This window comes from Stigmatopora argus, chromosome 10 (assembly GCF_051989625.1).
Source record: "Stigmatopora argus isolate UIUO_Sarg chromosome 10, RoL_Sarg_1.0, whole genome shotgun sequence".
NCBI classification, from domain to species: domain Eukaryota; kingdom Metazoa; phylum Chordata; class Actinopteri; order Syngnathiformes; family Syngnathidae; genus Stigmatopora; species Stigmatopora argus.
The window spans coordinates 7,029,736-7,047,612 of record NC_135396.1 but is presented as its reverse complement, the minus strand read 5'-3'; the positions used below and the strand labels follow the sequence as shown (position 1 = coordinate 7,047,612).

Sequence of the window (17,877 nt, the reverse complement as noted above, 5' to 3'; positions counted from 1 at the left end):
AGGATCCGGGTTTTCTTGTCCCGTCACTGCTCTGTGCTGACCTCAAAGAAGGGAGACGAACATGCCAGGGTGTCGACCATACACGAATACATAAACGCACACACACATGCCGTGCGAAGTGTACATGGGCAGTCAAGTGTTTTAACTTTTTACAAGCATACTTTTTACTTTAAGTACACGAAAGGACACACCATAAACGATTGGATTGTGTTGTACACTACACGAACATTGGCACGTTTGACTTTTTTTTTCTGCCAATGACGACTCTATATTTACACGCCTTCTAGACTTCTTGGGGTCTTGGAATTTAAACACCATTCCTCATGACATAAGACACGGTGCCAGGAAAGCTTAAACTTTGTCTCGATGGAAGAGAGGCCATAGGATGAACCGGTTGGAAGATTGAAATCAGAAGTTGGGGAATGCCACAATTTGGTAGATATAAAGGTGCGATTTATGAGAAAACTTGGTGGCATAACAAAATGTTAGGATGATTGAGCTCATTTTTCGGAGTTTTTCAATTATAATTCTGACTTTAGGCTTTTGTGAAGGTCACTGTGCCTGTACTCTCAAAAAGAAAAGAGGAACAAAAACAATTAAAGCCAGGAAATACATCCGATAAATAACTTTTGTTCGCATTTTTAAACTTATTTAGACCAAAGTGGAAAATAAAATGTAAATCTCACGGAAGGAAGCCCATTGTTCTTGCAGCACACGCTTAAACGTTGAAACAGTAAATATAGCAAACATTTGGTGTTTAGGCCACACATCCCAGTAAATAAAACCACTAAGCCCAGGGCTCAAAACATTCTTTACACCATTGAGCCATGAAGAAGACAATAGAAATGAAGTGTTACAACACACTGGGTTCTGTGTGACCACTCTCACAATGAACTCTTGATCGTTCGAAAGTTCACCATGTGGCTCCAACAGAATGAAACATGCAAATCCGTTGTTTTGACCTTCACAGTGAATAGTGTTGAACCCAACTGGGTATGAATGTGATATTTGGGGGGTCGTGGCCAGATGAGAATATAGCGCATGACTCTTATTATCTTCTTGAGAAAGTTAAAGCATTGTAAGTGACATTAAAAATCCCATTCAGATGATAATTCAGCTGACATTTACATGATGAACAGAGGATATTTAACTGATATATACAGTAAATAAAGACCCCCTCCAAATATGCGTTCCCTATCAGACTATAGGCAGTGCTGTCACGTAAATAACACAGTAATGACAGTCGCACGAACACTCTTGGTGGTGCATATGTGCACCTTTAAATGTGAATTAGCAGCTGCCCCAACTTGTCAGCGAGCCGTAAATTCAAAACACATTCCTTCAGCTCTCTGTCACCCGTCGAATTTATTATTGTGCACACTGACAACTTTGATTGGGCACATTCACAGCTTTGCAGATTCTCAGAAAGGCAGATGCTCATGAACACGTGAACATAATAATGTACTGTGGGAGTGCCACAAAATAAAAAAAAAACATAGGAAATGCACAGGAAAGCAGCTAAAAAATGAGTATTTTTAAGGGTGCAAAACATTATATTTTCGAATAAATGTAAGGTCAGTTTATACAGCATTACAATAGTATGCATTAACCTGTCATTGGCTTTCTTTAGTCATTCACTTATGGATATTTGAAAATATATCATGCCATTGGTCCAGAATAAGACAAAAATGTGTTTCAATGAATTATGTATGTACATTAACAAATGCAGTTTGGGTTGGTTGAGTGTATTTTCATCTATTCAGTGTTAATTTAATTGTCTTTGCCGTTAACATTACTATATTATGTAACAATCTAATGTCTCCTTGTACAACTACTCCCTATATCCTGTCACCTAATCTTCAATATTGCTCGATGCGATCGTTGCGTTGACCTCTGTAGCGGCGGTAGCGAGCGATGCCGAAGTCCCGGTTGATGTTCCGTCGCGTGTTTTATCATGGGGTCTCATCATCTCCTCAGTATTGCGTTCAGGTTTGAGGAGGAGAATATAGCACTTTGGCAGGAAGATGCAGGCGAGCAGGCCAAAGCTGGAAGCCAGGATGGCAAAAATCTGAACGGCCACCATGAACTTGCCTCGCGTGCTGAGGTATGCTGGGACAAAGGAGATCCAAACGATAAAGAAGACAAGCATGCCAAAGGTGACACACTTGGCCTCACTGGAACACAGCATTAGAAATTTGGATTAAAAAAAATGTTAGGAGAGGTTGACATTTTAGGATTCAAGTGAACATTTCTGACTCTCCCACCTGAAGTGATCTTCCAGTTTTCGCGCTAGGAAAGCAAAGATGAAGGCTACCACAGCCAGAAGGATGTCATAGGCAAAGATACAACAGATGAAGACCACAGAACCTTCATTGCACTCCAGAATGATCTTGATATTCTGAGCTGAGGTGTTCTTCACTGGATAGGGCGGCAAGACGATGAGCCACACGGTACAAGCTACAGCCTGAGTAAAGAGTGAATTCATGAAAATACATATTGACAAGACACAAAATAGCTCCAAGATGATACAGCATGTAAAACTTTATAATATAGTACAATATCGTGCATGGGCATACGAGCAGATTGTTTTACGACCGGTCTGTCGTAACCAAATGTGCTTGTAAATCGAGGACTGCCATCATTTTTCTTGTTCTTCACCTGAATCAACGTTGCTATGGCAGCGATCACCCTCTGGTGGGCAAAGGTGAGCCCGTCGGGCTTCAGTCGAGGAGCGGCGTCGCCGAAGCTCGTCGAGTTGGTCATGATGACGTCTGGGCTGCCGCTGTTGGCTGCTGCTTCAGCCGCGGCTTTGGCGGCTTTGGCGGCTTTGGCAGCGGCCTTGGCCCTGGCACGGCCCGCTTTCATAGCCTGCGCTCTCAACATCAGCAACGCGGCCTTGCCTGGCGTAGAACGATAGTGGCATTACAGTGAAGATTATCTGTCCCACTGGAGAGAGCCGTGCCGTTGAGGCTCAATCCTCAATGCATGCATTTCCTCTTCCCTTACCCAGAAGAGAGGAAAGGCACAAAGCGAAGCCCAGAGCCAGAGCAACCTGGCTGGTCATGCAGCTCCAGTGCTGCGGCTCTCCCAGGAAGACAATTGAGCAGAGGAAGGTCACCATCAGCGAGAAGAGCAGCGAGAAACTCAGTAGAGCATCGTTGGCTTTGACCAGAGGAGTGGCCACGTGTACAACAAACACCACCTAAAAGTCAGCATCGTATGTTACATGTACTACTGCAGGTCTGAAGTTATGATGTAAACACAAAAATGACTACGACAATGAATGAGAAAATATTGCCGGATTTACATTGCAGGTCTTAAAAAGGACCAACATGTATACAATTACGAACACACACACATATATACATACATATACATATATATACATATATATATATATATATATATATATATATATACACACACACACACACATACATACATATACAGACATTATGTATATACATATATGTCTGTATATATGTGTGTATATATATATATATATATATATATATATATATATATATATATATATTTTTATATCAATCTGTCATAGTATCGCTCATCATTCACAAAGGTAAGAGTAATGCAATATGTAGTATGTATGCATATTTAAAATGCGATACTTGGGATGAAAAAAACGAAACAATATACCGTATTTTTTCAGACCATGTCGCAATTTCTTTTAGAGTTTGGCTGGGCCAGCAAGTTATATTTTTAGGTGCGGCAATCTGTTGTTTTTTCATACTGACATAAGATAAGAGCTTATTTAGCCTGTTGTTCTGCATTTTATTGGTATTAATATAATGATAAACATTTATATCAGGTCTATGATAAAATCTTATGCTCCAGTGTGACTGATATTGTTTCCCCCCCTCTCTATTGTGCAGTTTTTGCCTGGTGTGATTTCTACTGTGGTGTGAGTTATAGTCCAAAAAATATGGTAAATCCAGTGGTGTCTTTGTTGTGTGATTCTCACAGATACTCCAAAGGTGACAAGCGCTCCAAAGGCGGATATGACAATCAGAGTGATTCCCAGTGGCTCGCCAAAGGCCAGGAACTCTATCACCTTTGGCACGCAGGTGTCATGAGCGTCATTTGACCAGTGATCACCACCGCACAAGACACACTTACGAGCATCTGAAAATGACAAGGGAAATATTAGTTTAAGTTAGTTGCAAAAAATATACATTTTAACTTTTAAAAAATGCCACTGAGTTAGAAGCTCCTTTATTATGGCTTACTATTATTAATAAAATGGATTTGCAAATTGATTTAATGATCTTTTAAAGGGATTTAGTGAGGATAAAGCAGTTTATAAGATGGGATGAGAGGCATTCAACCAAAAAGCCTCTACTTTGACACAAAATGAATTGATGTTTTGGTCTTATGATCTATTATAGCATTTTATTTAACCAGAAACCCAAATTTGAAATGAACATGTTTCTATTATCAGTCAATATATTTGTTTTTACTCCCTCCCCTGAAAAAAGAAAAAAAAAACATTAGATTTGTTCAGTTTATAGGTTGGGGGGTTGATTTTTTTTTAAGTAGCATTTGAAGAGAAGTGTGTAGACCTTTTACATCCCCTACTTTTCATATCTTTTGGAAAAAGGAGGTTGTATATACAGACTTGTCATGTTGCTAATTTCGCCATCAGCGCAGGGGATGCAGTCATAGCAGCAGACCGGTTCTCCCTGTCGAATCCCTTTCCTGGTCCCAGGCTTGCAGTTCTCACTGCACACGGATCGAGGAGGCTAAAGAGCACAGATGCGCGTACGTGACATTTCCGCTATCTGTTTCTAACAAATCAAACTGCATTTGTGACAAATTGAACCCATTTGCCACTAACCTCGAACGGCTGATTGTTCCAGACAATAGAGTCGTTCATTATGGTCAACTTATCTGCTGGGTCTGCTGAACCATTGTAGCGCCCAACAGTCACGTAAGCAATTTCCCCATTTCCTTCGACAACCCAGTTGATGACGTCGTAAAAGCCCTCCACGTCTCCATCAGTGAAGTAGACCTCCTCATTTGTGTGTGGCACTTTAAAGTGCACGTTCTTCAGGTAGTACATGAGCTGCAAATAAGTGTCAGATTCATTGGAACACACACAAAATCCCATCTCACTGAAAAGCAACGAGAGGAAGGTACTGACCAACCAATAAAAACATGTTTTATTCCATCATGTGTTTACATGTATTCCTGTCAATCTCTGTCAAATTGGGACTTCCATAATTTTCCTAGAAAAGCCCAATGTGTCCTTACAAGTTAGCTATTTTAAAGTGCACCCGCAGGTTGATGATGTGGTTTTAAGTGGGGCTACCCTTGGGCAAACATCGAGCCGCTTACGAGGGAACCCTTTCATCTTTATTTGATCGATTTGAAATAAGCACAAACTGCACCTGCCACGGTTCAAACTTGGTGATGTCCGCGCAGCCGATCCCAATAAATGGCCCCCGTCCTGATTCGCAATGCTCCAGATTGTGCAAAGCATGGGCAACAGCGTAGACTGCTTTGTACACACTGCGGGAAGACATTGCACTGTGAAGACTCCATATATAAAATAGCAACTAAACGGGAGAAATCTGTATTTTCCAAAAGACTAGATCTTAAATGTGTGTGCTGACCTGTAGGTGATTCGCAACTGGGAGATGTCAGAGTAGGTATTTTTGAGTTGAGCCAGGGACTCACTCCCAGTGCACAAACCAGCAGGAACAGCAAGTCCTCCTGCCTTAGGCATTGTCTTGTTGAACACATTGGCCTCCTCTTTGGCCTTTCGAAGCGCTTTACCATAGTCTAATGTGCAGTTGAAATGCTGTGAGACACACATATTGTATAAATCAGGATTTTGGCATGGTAGTCACATCATGTATCAATGTAAATTCACTCATTTTCTCTAGCATTTATCTTCAAGAGTGTCCAAGGCATGCACAAGCCTATTCCAGCTGAGTATGGGCAGGAAGTAGGGTGCAAAAACCTACAGAATTTAGAGTATCCAATCAGCCTACCATACAAATTTCTGGGATGTGGGAAGAAACCGGAGTACCCTGAGAAAACCATGCAGGCAAGGGGAAAACATGATGCAAACCGGAACAAGAGACTTGATTCCGTTTAAATAAAATTTTACATTATTGACATTAAATGCCTTCAGAGGATGAAAAGATAATAATAAGGTGATACCTAACTTGTCTGGATCTGTTCCATCATTAATAATAATTACACCTCATTAATCCCCAACTAATTCAAAAAGGAAAACAGTATGGCTAATTTCACCTCTATCTTTTCATCAAATTTTATAATTTGTGTCATCACATGTGAAGGTTGAATGGAGTAATCAGTGTTTGATTGACACCTAACTCAATCACTTTTATTGCACTGACCGTCTCCCAGAATTCCTCAGTTAGAGGGTCAGCATAAGGGTCCAGGTCAAGTAAATGTTGCTGAAGACCCGGAATGTCGGCCCTCTTCACACCAAAGCCGATGGTGCCCCCCAACACAGAGCTGGCCTGGGAACAAATAGTGGCGTCCATGTCATATTAAAGCCATAAGTAGGATTTGTCTGACAAATATTGGCTCTTACTCCCGGTTGGTTAATGAGCGCCGAAGTGATCCAGGCCTCACTAGCAATCCAAGTACGGTTGGTCACATTCTGATTAATCAGTTCCAACACCAGAGGACTGAGGTCTACATCTGATGAAAAGACTACAACGATCATGGCTGTTGACTCAACAATGGTTTGGACTATTCGCTGGATATCCTCTGGCGAATTCTCCTAAAATTTCAAGATGTGGAAATTTGAGACAAAAGACAACAAACCAAAGGTGAAGCCAATCACATATGCCTTACCTTCGGCAGAGTTTCAGAGAAGGAAATACAGACGCCAGCCTCTTCTACCTGGTCCTTGAAGTCTTTGATGCCGTACTTGCCATAGTCATCATCCGCGGCTATTGTTCCGACCCAGGTCCAGCCAAAGTGCAGCACTAACTGGGCCATGGCGCTCGACTGGTGTTTATCGTTGGGAATGGTCCTCAGGAAGGTGGGGAACTGGAACTTGCTGTTTAGGGCTGAGCAGCTTGAGGAATAGCTGACCTAATGAAGAGATTGATGAACATGAGGTTGTACATTTTCAACGGTGGGCCACAGCTTTGGCCAAATTCAACCATTGTAAATATAAAAAACTGGTGTATTTTGTGTTCTCTAGAAGGGATTTCTCTGTTTTGTCCTATTTCTCGAACGATACCTGTGGAAAATGGTAGAGTCCCAAGATCCTGGCAGTGGCGATGGACAGATCTGAGCCACCCGCTCCCACGAGAGCAGCCAAAGGAGCACCAGTGCCACATCGATAGTTGGGCACTGCCTCATCTTGGCCTGTCAGATATGTGAGAGTACCTTCCACGGCCTTTGAGATGGTGAAGCAAGAGTCGTAGATGACGTAACCCAAGTCGGTGTTCGGCAGAAGATTGTCCATGTTGTTTATTTCGTTGATAGCAAACAGCATGGTCTGCGTCCAGCGGAAGGTGCGGAAATTCATTCTAGCATGCCATGGGAGGATCAAGCCAATATTATGAAAGAATTTGACCAGACCAAATAAAACACATTGTAGCTCGACTCACCCCTCACACCCTGAGGACACAGGTAGCCTTGAAGTGTTGCCGTCATGGGAAGCAATGCTCATGTGGACGGGAAACATCCCACCGATGATGACCTTCTTCTTCTCTACATTCTTGTAGCCGTTCAGGTTGAACTTGGCCTTTAACTTGCAAGTGCCCTGCGCGGAGACAGAGGCGTAAACGTGGAAAAAAACGCTTAATCCGAGCCAAAGAAGACGGGACTCCATGCTAAAGCGGCACAAGCGAGATTAAGAGGAGCTTTGCCGTGTTGATATGTTGAAGCTTCCTTCATGCATCAGGTGTTTCTTTCATCCTCAGGGGAAAAGGGGTAGCTGCAGAACTTGCAACAGGTGGATAGAAGTCAAAAGAATTGGAAAAATACAATTGTATTGTGCACGAGGTCTAAAAGGAGAATACTGTAGTCCAACATGAGTCATTTGGGGCAAAGGACAACTTTCCCATTCTTCAAATAGCCTAATTTAAGTGAGGCACGCACATAAGGAAGTTTTAATTGGCCACATTTGTTAACGTGAAGTCTCTACATACGCATGAAGTCAAGCTACTGTACCAACCATGTCCCCTGAGTTACATACAGTGTTGTGGTGGCTGACACGACTTGTCTGCACTTGTCTCTCAGTCAGCTGGGACAAAAATAATATATCTGTCACCACACAAACACTTCCAATGGGTAATACACTATAGTTTCAAGTTAGTTGAAAAGTACAAAGATTTTATTTTTTTAATACAAATTATTACCTGCTTTGAGATTCATATACTCTTGCTCCTTTGCAAATACGTGCCAGTTCCAGCTACAAGACCACCTGGACTAAGTACAAGGCACTATTACTGCATCTGATGCCACATTAAAAATGAGTGTTTATAAAAAAATAAAAACATGGTCCAAATAAGTTTTAACAGAGGTCTTTATTAAAGCTCAGTTTTCATAGTATAAATTTCATTGTTGAAACTGCATGCAAGAGGTTTGTTTGGAGGCACGTTACTAAAGAAAAAAAAAAAAGAGCATGATAAATTTGAAAAATGACCCCCAGATACAGGTTTGCATAACTGAATCATGTGGATATTGCAATTTAATTCAACAAAATTATGTTTAAGATATCAAGCCACTCTTTTTCATGGGGACATATAACAAAAATATACATTTAAAGGCAGGTGACAGAGGCGATAAGAATCACAAAATGTTGCTTAACCATTTGCTTTAGGGTAACTATGCTATTAAAATTAGATGCCCATAAATGCCTTGAGCTTGGGTTTTTTCTCCAACTCAGTTAAACCTGAGCCAGGTGACATTTATATGGCAAGGTTGATATATAATAGTTAATTCAGAATAGAAAAAAAACATTTAAATTGGAGCAGGAGACACCACTCAGTTAAGTGTTCAATTTGGCCACACCTCCCAATTTCATGGGTTGTTTATAATGCTCAGAGGTTTTATGTTAAAAAGTAACAAATGTGCAAAGACCTACTCTTGCTCACCGGAAGAGCAGCAAAAAAACCAACAACCACAATTTACAAGTGATTATGTACTAGTTCTGTCATTACGGTTTAAAAAGCAGACATTGCAGCATAATGAGAAATTGTTATAGTATATATTCTGGAACTAGCAAGATCCAGAACTTGTCACATTAAAGAGGAAAAAAAAAACCTTACACGACAGGCACATACAAAATTATCCATGATTTTGGCCTCTTTCCTATCTTTATAAACACCAGCCATTGTATTCAGGATAACAGTTGTCCTTTATAACCACTTGGAGACGCCAAAGACAGCAACGTCTCCTTTTGGCAAACCAGAGTTTACAAAATTAATTGGTCACGCAAGGTTGTCTGTTCAGTTCCACTTTGGACAGGAAACCGTCTTCGTAGCACAGTATGCAGGTAGGGGGTGTAAATAGCTAAATCCAGGTCTGTCTACCTGTGAGGAGTTTGCATGTTCTCTACGGGCCTGCGTGGGTTTTCTCCGGGTACTCCAGTTTCCTCCCACATTCCAAAGACATGCACGGTAGGCTGATTGGACGCTCTAAATTGCTCCTAGGTATGAGTATGAGCCTGAATGGTTGTTTATCTCCTCGTGCCCTGCGATTGGCTGGCCACCGGTTCAGGGTGTCCCCCGCCTCTGGCCCGAAGCCAGCTGGGCTAGGCTCCAGCACCCCCCGCAACCCTAGCGAAGATAAAGCAGTTCAGAAAATGAGATGAGATTTTTCTTTAATTCATTTTTGAAAGTGGAAGAAAAAAACAGTTTCTTTCGAATCAATATCTGTGGCCAAAATCATTAAGACAAGGGGATGTAGGGCACTGTCCTCCATGGGAATGTTGACGAAAAAAGGGGGGTGAAAGGATGTATGGAGGAGATGAAAGATTGGGAGGAGCTTCCCAACCTTCTGAAAAGTTGTTTATGTGTGTGTATGTGTGTCTCCTGTCACTGATGTGTATTTTTTTTTTATTCCCACTCTGTGGTGCCAGGTGGCTTGGAGGTCAAGTCATACATGACTCTTGAGATACCTGGGATCTTTGTGATCTCGTTGACCATCTTTAGCACCAGCTGGGGGGGAAAGAAACCAGAATTAATATCAGGTTATCTATCATACACCTCTGATTTATGCTGTATACTCTATATGTGTCCTTGCTCCATGTCTTTTACAAAGTGGCAACTTTCCAGATTGTGTGGAGGCCTAAACCTTGCCATACCTCCTCGGGTATATGGTTCCCCGGCGTGGCTGGGATGCCGGTCATAAAGTCGCTGGTGATGAACGTGCGGACCACTACGGAGCGTCTGCAGGAAGGTTGCTTGTGTAGTGGGTCGCGATCAAAGTGCAGGGGAGTGAGGATAACCGGCATTTGGCTGATCTTTCCAGAGAAGCCTGAAAGAAGAAGTGGTTCTCGTTTTGCATTCGAAATATTTGGTGAACACAGAAACATTCTCATTCAACTGCATTATTTATTTTCTATTGTGGTTTAATTATTTATTTTTGTAATTACTGGTATAGCATTGGTTAAATTTAATAGCAGATGAGAACATTTTCTTGTTACACATGGCTAACTGTAAATTTAAATCTTTATGGGTCGGTGCTTATGTAAAATAACAATCCCAGATAGGAGAAAAAAACATTTCAGATAACTTGTTTACCTGACTAGCTATGAGAAATTCCTCTTGCGGGTGCAAATATGCTGCAAGTCAAGTTATACGGCTCCACGAAGGCAAACTTTAAAGGTCTGTGCACATTCTTAGAGTAAATATTCGATATGCTCCACTACATACAGTCATGCCTTGTCTGATTTATTTCAAACGCGTGATATCATCCAAGGCACAGATTGAAAGAATTACTGCGGACACTCACCAGACTCTCTAAGTATAGAATGAGCAACAAAATCAGCCTGTCTGAGGGTGCCTAGGACGCCTGTGGTCAGGAAAGTTGGAGTTATGTCTATTGGTGGCTCCTTCACGTGGGACCCAAACACATAGACGACTCTGAAAAGGGACGTGAGCAATAAAAACCATAGTGTGAGTATGCCACTAATTACACAAGGTCATTCCTAAAAGAAAATGTGTGTTACCTATTGATGCTATGGCACATGCGTGGGATCAGTCTGGCTAGGAACATGAGAGATTCCCAATGAGGTGATTCTTTGCTTGTGACACCGCACACATAACTGTAAGAGCGGCAATCTCCCTGTAATGAGAAAATCTATTATTTCATAATTAATGAACAAATGCGCTCCAAAAAAAAAGAAAAAAAACATGGTGTTAACGATGGCAACAAGCTAAAACAGAGTCCTAGTCTACTGTCTCACCACACTTTTGAGGTTTAAGCTTAAAATCAAACAAGGGAGAAAACAGGAAGTGAAAGGAAATACACACCCGGAAAAGTGTGAGACAAAAAAAGAAAACGCTTAGTAAGAATGACATTTTGAAAAGTAATGTTTCACTGTGATTTTCCCTTCCTCAGACCAAGAAAATAGTAACCACATGTGACTCAGTCTTCAAGGGTGGAGGTGGAATATAAAATCATCCAATTAATTTGTGTGTGGAGGAGATATGTATATATAAGTCATCAACCACAAAATGAACAAAAAGCCAATAATGAATAATTTAAAAGCTAAGTATAGGACACTTGGATGTCAAACAAACGCCAAACTGGTCACCTGGACGCCAACAGTTTTGATGGGGAGCAGGAAGGCATTTAGTGAATGAAGGCTGGTGATATGCATAAGCTTTTCTTCTTCCTCGTCTGATATGCATGACTTGACTCTCTGTAGCAAGGCATGTGGCTGGTGAAGGCAGAAAAGACAAAACTATTATTAGGCTCAACAATTTAGATGAAAGATGTGAACATTTTATGTAACCTTGCTTTTTTTTTTTAATAAATCATGTGTCTTTGTAAGAAAATGTATAAAACACTGACCTTTTTGACACTAGCAGAAAAGTCTGTCATGATTTTGAGGATGTTGTTGGTTTCAGCAAAATCTTTACAGATGTATGGCTCCTCTGCACAAATAACTCTGATTGACAGACCGGGACCTACGTGTGTAGGAAGAAGGAGTTATCTTAGTATCTTAATCTATTAGGAACCTAATGCTGTACTAATTACAGTAAATATATGAATGAAAAAAAATCAGATTGCAAGTAATACTCCAAACTTTTGTAAATATCATTTGTAAAGATAACCTAATCTGATAGTAGATGGGTGTGCATCATGCATCAGTGCGTTAAGATTCTTACCAGGGAAAGGATGTCGTGAGACTATCTCTTCTGGCAGACCCAATTCTCTACCGAGCGCTCGAACCTCATCTTTATGGAAATCTTTCAGTGGTTCGATGACTTTTCCCTGGAGATCACGAACCAGTATAATTAACATTGTGAAAGAAAAAAAAAAGTTTGCAAAATATAAAAGAGGCTGAGTAAAACAAAGAAATGATTGTCTGAATGAAAACTAAATCTATATCCATGCTTGTTAACCTCAGGGTCAAAACATGTTCTTGTATTAGTTTCTCCTTTATATTCTCGGTATATACAGCACACAAGAAAGCAAATGTTAATGTCTTTATCTGAATATAATTTGCGTCCCCCATGTACCTCATCTCTAAGTTTGCGGATGAGCTCGGTGTCATTATGGTGTGTTTTGATGACCTCTGCTTTTCCACTGGCAAGATGAGAAGCACTCTCTATGAGATCGGGTCTCAAGGTACCCTGAGCTAAGAGGACCTCCTCTGGTTTTAGGTTCATCTCTCCTATCACCTCATTTGCCACCTACAAAACAGCAATCCCCAAAATGTCATACAAGTAACAAATGAAAAGAAACAGCATGCTCTTTGAGGAAAAAAAACGAGAGTTTGACCATCTTAACATGTCAATTAATTTGAAAACAATTAGACCAACTTGAAGACCCACCTTAACAAATGTATCCCCAATTATTTTCCTTTTCTCTTCAGGGTTTGTGGTCATGTTCAAGGTCTTACTGATACGTTTCCGAGGAGTCCTGTCCTCTTCTGAGATGGGAAGTGTTGTTGTTCCATTGTAGAAAGTGTGTGAGGCATTCACCACTGAACCCATGAGAAGTGATTCCCAAAAAAAAGAGAACACATACAAGCTTGATTAGTTCTATTGACAAAAAATTGCATCTTTCAGACAAAACCTACCTTTGAGTTTGATGCCCAATTTGGTAAGGGCCTCTTCGACGCTCTGGCTCTCTCTCTTTCTCATAAAACCATTGTCAATGTGAACTGCAATCACTTGGTCCTGGCTGAGAGCTTTGTTGAGGAGCGCCGTGCACACGGTTGAGTCGACGCCTCCACTCAACAGCACCTGACATAAACACAAAAAGTGACTACGTTTTAAAAATAAATAAAGTCATGGGGACATCCCTTACGACAGTGTTTTCTGTTCATGAGCTTGGACGTACATAAGGTTGCCTTCAAATGCTGAAAGAGTTTTAATGTGCCACATGGGAGTTTTTAAATAACATGTATACAATGCCATTTTGTAGGAGGGCATTTAATCGTGGTGCCTGTAACATTACATCAAAAAAGTTTCCATTGCACACCAGCAAGCCAGAATAATTGTCTGAATAGTGAGGGCACTCTCAAAATAAAACGTTATAAGCCACTCTCATCTCACTCCCTTGAGATGAAGCCTAGTTTATAAAAAGGCACTTAGGAAACTGATGAGCACTTTTCAGAAACAATGGTTTCATTTGAGTCCTTAATTGGTTCTACCTACGCTATCACTCCTCCCCAAGTCATAACGACACCTCGGGCACACACTAAGTCCCCAGTTGTCTTTTCTAGTGTTTGCCTGAACTTTTCCTAATGTTACACTCACCAAAACCTTGGACTTGCCGACTTTTTCTATGATATCAGTGATGCAAGCCTGCTGGCGGTTCTGGACAGTAAAGTTACTGGTGCATCCTGCAATCTCAAAGAGGAAGTTGCGAAGCATCTCCATGCCACGCTCTGTCAAGTCCACCTCAGGGTGAAATTGAGTTCCATACAGCTTCTTTTGCTCATTGGCAATACCTGAAACCCAAAATAAACGCAGACCTCTGTTAGAGATACACATTAAAACCAAAACAAAAAAATGCTTTGAGGTTTTTCAACAAACAACAACATAATATTTGCCCTCTTTCTGTATTATTGGGTCACCGACAGTGTGTGTACATAGTTCATACGCAGGTATGCATAACCTTTGAATTTTTGTGTGCTACTTGCACCATGTGTACACATGAAGAATTTGCCAATGAGAAGGCATCTGATGAAATGTTTCAGCCATAAAGACTGTGAATATAATAACTAGAATTGGAAATATGCTTGTCTTGACTCAATATTTTGAACATGAAATGACTTATTGCTTCTGTATGTGCATATAAGGTCCACCTTTATGAGCACATTTTTCTAATTGTTAAATGCCAGACTAACAAATGATGATGTCTTTAAATTAAACGGCTTTTGTAAAACATAGCTCAACTTAGAATAAAGTGTAACGGATTCACACTCACCTGCGATTATGTTTCCCGATTGGGCCACCACTTTAAAGCCATCAGCAACTTTATCAACACTGTCTCCATGAGTCAAGAGAACCACTTCCTCCTTTTGAAGACCTCTGATTAAATAAACATAAACAGGCATTGGTACAGTCAATCACCTTTCAATGTAGAGCATCCATGTCCATCTTTTCAAAATGCAAGCAGTCCGCTTTTTTTTTTGTTACCACGAAACACGTATTATCGAGAAGAGAATTGAGGAGCTTCAACGCGCTAGCTTTTATTGTGCAAAATCCAAAAAATAAAAATATAGGAAAACTTACCTGAAGAGTGAGCAGGAATTATCCACTCCAATACTGAAGACCCCATCCTCCCTTACACATTTTTTGTGAACTGTGCCACCAAAAACTTTATTCATCATCTACAAATGAAACACATAACATTTAACAGGCCTCATTTTAGTTTGATGAGACAACTCCATAGTGGATGATTTAGAGCGCTAAGCAGCCACAGAACAGCGAACTAATGATGCTTTTATGTTCCTCAGTTAGTATCAATGTGTCCTTGAAGCAAGATGATGAAATCCCAGCTGCGACATGGGACTAGAACAGTAAGCCTGGAAATCATGGTCAAGTAGAAGCTACTCAAATATGCAGTGTGATCCTATAGAAAATCTCCCTCCTTTAAAAAACAATGCTTAACACCATCACAAAATCTGATAATAATTTAATGTAATTATCACAGTCAGTTTTACCTACCTGCATTCCATAGCAAATCCCCAGGACAGGCTTTCCTATTGTGAAAATAGCAGGATCAAACCGTGGTGCATCCTCTGCATACACAGAAGCAGGGCCTCCTGAAATGATGATTGCCCTAAACAAAACCACAAATTTGAGTTGTATCATAATAACAAAATTATAGTGGAACCGCAAAAAATGAGACAGCAATTCCTAATAAATTAAATCAGAATCAATGAATTAATGTCATGCAATTTAACCCTAGAATGGTAACCCTCTATTACCTTTCACGCTTCTGAAATAGAGGGTTACCGTGGTTACCGGGGGGAAAAATGGGTACCCTTCATTGCACCATCTTGCTTAGGACCCATTTTTTCCATGGTAACCCTCTATTTCAGAAGTATAAATAAGTACAAATATCGGGAGCTCCCCTTTACAAGCAGAAACCTTCTACTACTTCTACTACTACTTCAAGTAATAGATTAGACCATCAGAAAGACATACAAGGTATTCATTCACCTGTAACCTTGTTCTCTAATAGCAAAGGCGGGGGTCTCCAACGGGAGGATCTCCGAGCGCACACATAGCTCTCGCACACGTCTGTCAATGACTTTGCCGTACTGGGCGCCAGCATCCAGGATGGCCACGGCTCCCTCATACGACCCATTCTGCTCCGTGCTGCCAATCTGCAGCTGAGTAAAATATACAGAGGTTAAAAAATGACACATTTGTCCATGAAACGTCATCGCCGACTTAACAGATAGCGGTTTCTACTCTTACTAGAATCATCTGACTGACTCTGTTAAGATCGAGCTTATGAAGGACATGTGACGGGCAAGTACTTCATAAACATGCTAAAACAATTTAGCTCACCAGGAGAATCACATGCAACTCATGTGAGTGATTATCAAAAATTATCTAAGAATTCAGGGTGCTTTTTATTTACTAGCTTAAGAATAGTTTTGAGCTACCCAATCAACATGCATTCCCTTGAAATGTGCTCAGCCCAAAATTTGCATTGATTTATTACCATGTAGTTACATTTACACTTTTCCATCTGCCACTGTGGAGGACGAGATCGGCTCTTAACGCACTTAAATCTGAGATAAAATTAAAAATGAGAATAAAATTCCGCTATGAAAATGTTATTTAACCATTTAAGCATAAGGTATGATGTTTTTTTAAACCTTATGGGGCACTCTTTACTCAATGGCTACCATTGAGGACGTAAAAAGTTTTCAATGACTAAAAATACCCACTTGCCCAATGAAGAGTTAAAGATCGTAAGTACTTTCTACAATTGAATAGCTATGCACGGTAGTAATCACTGTTCATGAAAGGGTTAAACCGCACTCCCTGCCAGTGACAGCAATAGACGTCCAATGCATTTGGATTTGAATACACTTTACACAGTTAAATCAATCTACTCCGTGTCAATGATTGAATTGAATGATCTCAAATGCATAAGCCTGGGTATGAAAATCGACATATTATTAGGCAATTCGATTTTAATAGCAAAAGATGACATGAACCAGACTAGGGAAGTGACATGAACCCACGTGGGTTATTACTACGCTTAGATCTCTCATCTAGCTATAAAAAAAGCGCCTTCCAAAACACAATCGTCAACGATAAAGGGATAATAACCCACTTTGCCCAAGGACACAAAGATAAATGAGAACAATGAGTTCGGTATTTACCTCGATCAAGCCCGCAAACCACATAAGATAACTATGGAATCCGAACGCTTACATTTACTCCCAAGTTTGTGACAGTGGCCGAACGAAATCACTTAGCTAGCTAAACGTCATTATCAAAGGAATAGATGCGATGGCTCCTTATGATAAATGTACTCGCCAAACCGCTCATATTATTTCACCCTCGACCTCCGAACCTAACCCACCGTACCGATGTCGCATCCCTGCGGGCGCTCAAAAAGAGCCAACCGGCAACTAGCTTTTAGCATGTTAGCACGTATATACTGGATGGAAGGAGCCGAGCTAACTTAGCGAGGCTATGCTAAACCCACGCGGCGAGTTCATATAGTGCGGGTTCGGCGTTGTTGCGAAGCGATCGCCGAGAGGACCCGAGCGTCAAATAGCCATTTGCGCCGGACCTCGGTTAACGGACGAGCCCCGGTTTTAGGGCAAACGAAAGGCGGCATCAGGGGCAGGTCACCGTTTCTATTCGTTTCCCCCGGGTGGTCAATGTGAACACATCTGCCAACTTTCTAATCAAATCGACCGAGGCCCGTGTTTAAAGCGACGGGGAGTGAAATCACGAGCCTCGATCGGCTTCACCGACCTTGCTGTCTCCGTTGCACATAGCCATGGAGGACCGCCGTGTGGTGGAATGAGCGCTCCCCTTTCGCCTTGCTTTTCTAGATCGGACAGTGAGAGAGAGAGAGAGGGAGAGGGAGGAAAACAGAGAGACTGGCTTTTTAGTCCCAGACTAACAAACACTGGCTTCCTCGCTGTGAACTGGACTGTCAGCGTCTCTCCTCCTACTGAACACTCGTTTCATTGAGGCCAAA

General features: G+C 41.2%; 2 protein-coding genes across 3 annotated transcripts; both read right to left on the bottom strand.

The window, feature by feature from the left end:
* Window positions 1-1,793: 1,793 nt before the first annotated feature.
* On the bottom strand, window positions 1,794-7,840 carry vmn2r1 (vomeronasal 2, receptor 1). The gene is made up of 14 exons (XM_077611250.1): window positions 7,617-7,840; window positions 7,244-7,535; window positions 6,850-7,092; window positions 6,584-6,775; window positions 6,384-6,509; window positions 5,631-5,818; window positions 5,406-5,526; window positions 4,853-5,080; window positions 4,634-4,757; window positions 3,980-4,140; window positions 3,007-3,202; window positions 2,659-2,900; window positions 2,265-2,464; window positions 1,794-2,174 (listed from the first exon to the last, which is right to left on the bottom strand). The coding sequence occupies exons 1-14, from the start codon at window positions 7,838-7,840 to the stop codon at window positions 1,853-1,855; spliced, it is 2,859 nt and encodes a 952-aa protein (XP_077467376.1). The 3' UTR covers window positions 1,794-1,852.
* Window positions 7,841-8,518: 678 nt separating this feature from the next.
* On the bottom strand, window positions 8,519-17,877 carry gmps (guanine monophosphate synthase). Of its 2 annotated transcripts, none has more exons than XM_077611932.1 (16): window positions 17,649-17,877; window positions 15,864-16,036; window positions 15,366-15,480; window positions 14,931-15,028; window positions 14,623-14,726; window positions 13,950-14,143; window positions 13,268-13,433; window positions 13,020-13,171; window positions 12,705-12,878; window positions 12,351-12,456; window positions 12,034-12,149; window positions 11,774-11,899; window positions 11,186-11,301; window positions 10,969-11,099; window positions 10,319-10,491; window positions 8,519-10,172 (listed from the first exon to the last, which is right to left on the bottom strand). In XM_077611932.1, exons 1-16 carry the CDS (start codon window positions 17,673-17,675, stop codon window positions 10,071-10,073), a joined length of 2,073 nt encoding a protein of 690 aa, XP_077468058.1. In that variant the 5' UTR covers window positions 17,676-17,877; the 3' UTR covers window positions 8,519-10,070. The 2 variants fall into 2 exon arrangements, with proteins under 2 accessions (XP_077468058.1, XP_077468059.1); XM_077611933.1 differs by lacking the exon at window positions 17,649-17,877 and adding an exon at window positions 17,045-17,441.

Bases quoted from the DNA above. Each gene is read 5' to 3' on its own strand.
- gmps (XM_077611932.1), bottom strand. From the start codon at position 17,675: ATGGCTATGTGCAACGGAGACAGCAAG. The intron at 12,150-12,350 runs GTAAGAATCTTA...CTACACACGTAG, and splicing joins CTCACGACATCCTTTCCCTG to GTCCCGGTCTGTCAATCAGA. The intron at 10,492-10,968 runs GTGAGTGTCCGC...TTCTTCTTTCAG, and splicing joins TTCTATACTTAGAGAGTCTG to GCTTCTCTGGAAAGATCAGC.
- vmn2r1 (XM_077611250.1), bottom strand. From the start codon at position 7,840: ATGGAGTCCCGTCTTCTTTGGCTCGGATTAAGCGTTTTTTTCCACGTT. The intron at 2,901-3,006 runs GTAAGGGAAGAG...GTTCTACGCCAG, and splicing joins GTGCCTTTCCTCTCTTCTGG to GCAAGGCCGCGTTGCTGATG. The intron at 2,175-2,264 runs GTGGGAGAGTCA...GCTGTGTTCCAG, and splicing joins AAACTGGAAGATCACTTCAG to TGAGGCCAAGTGTGTCACCT.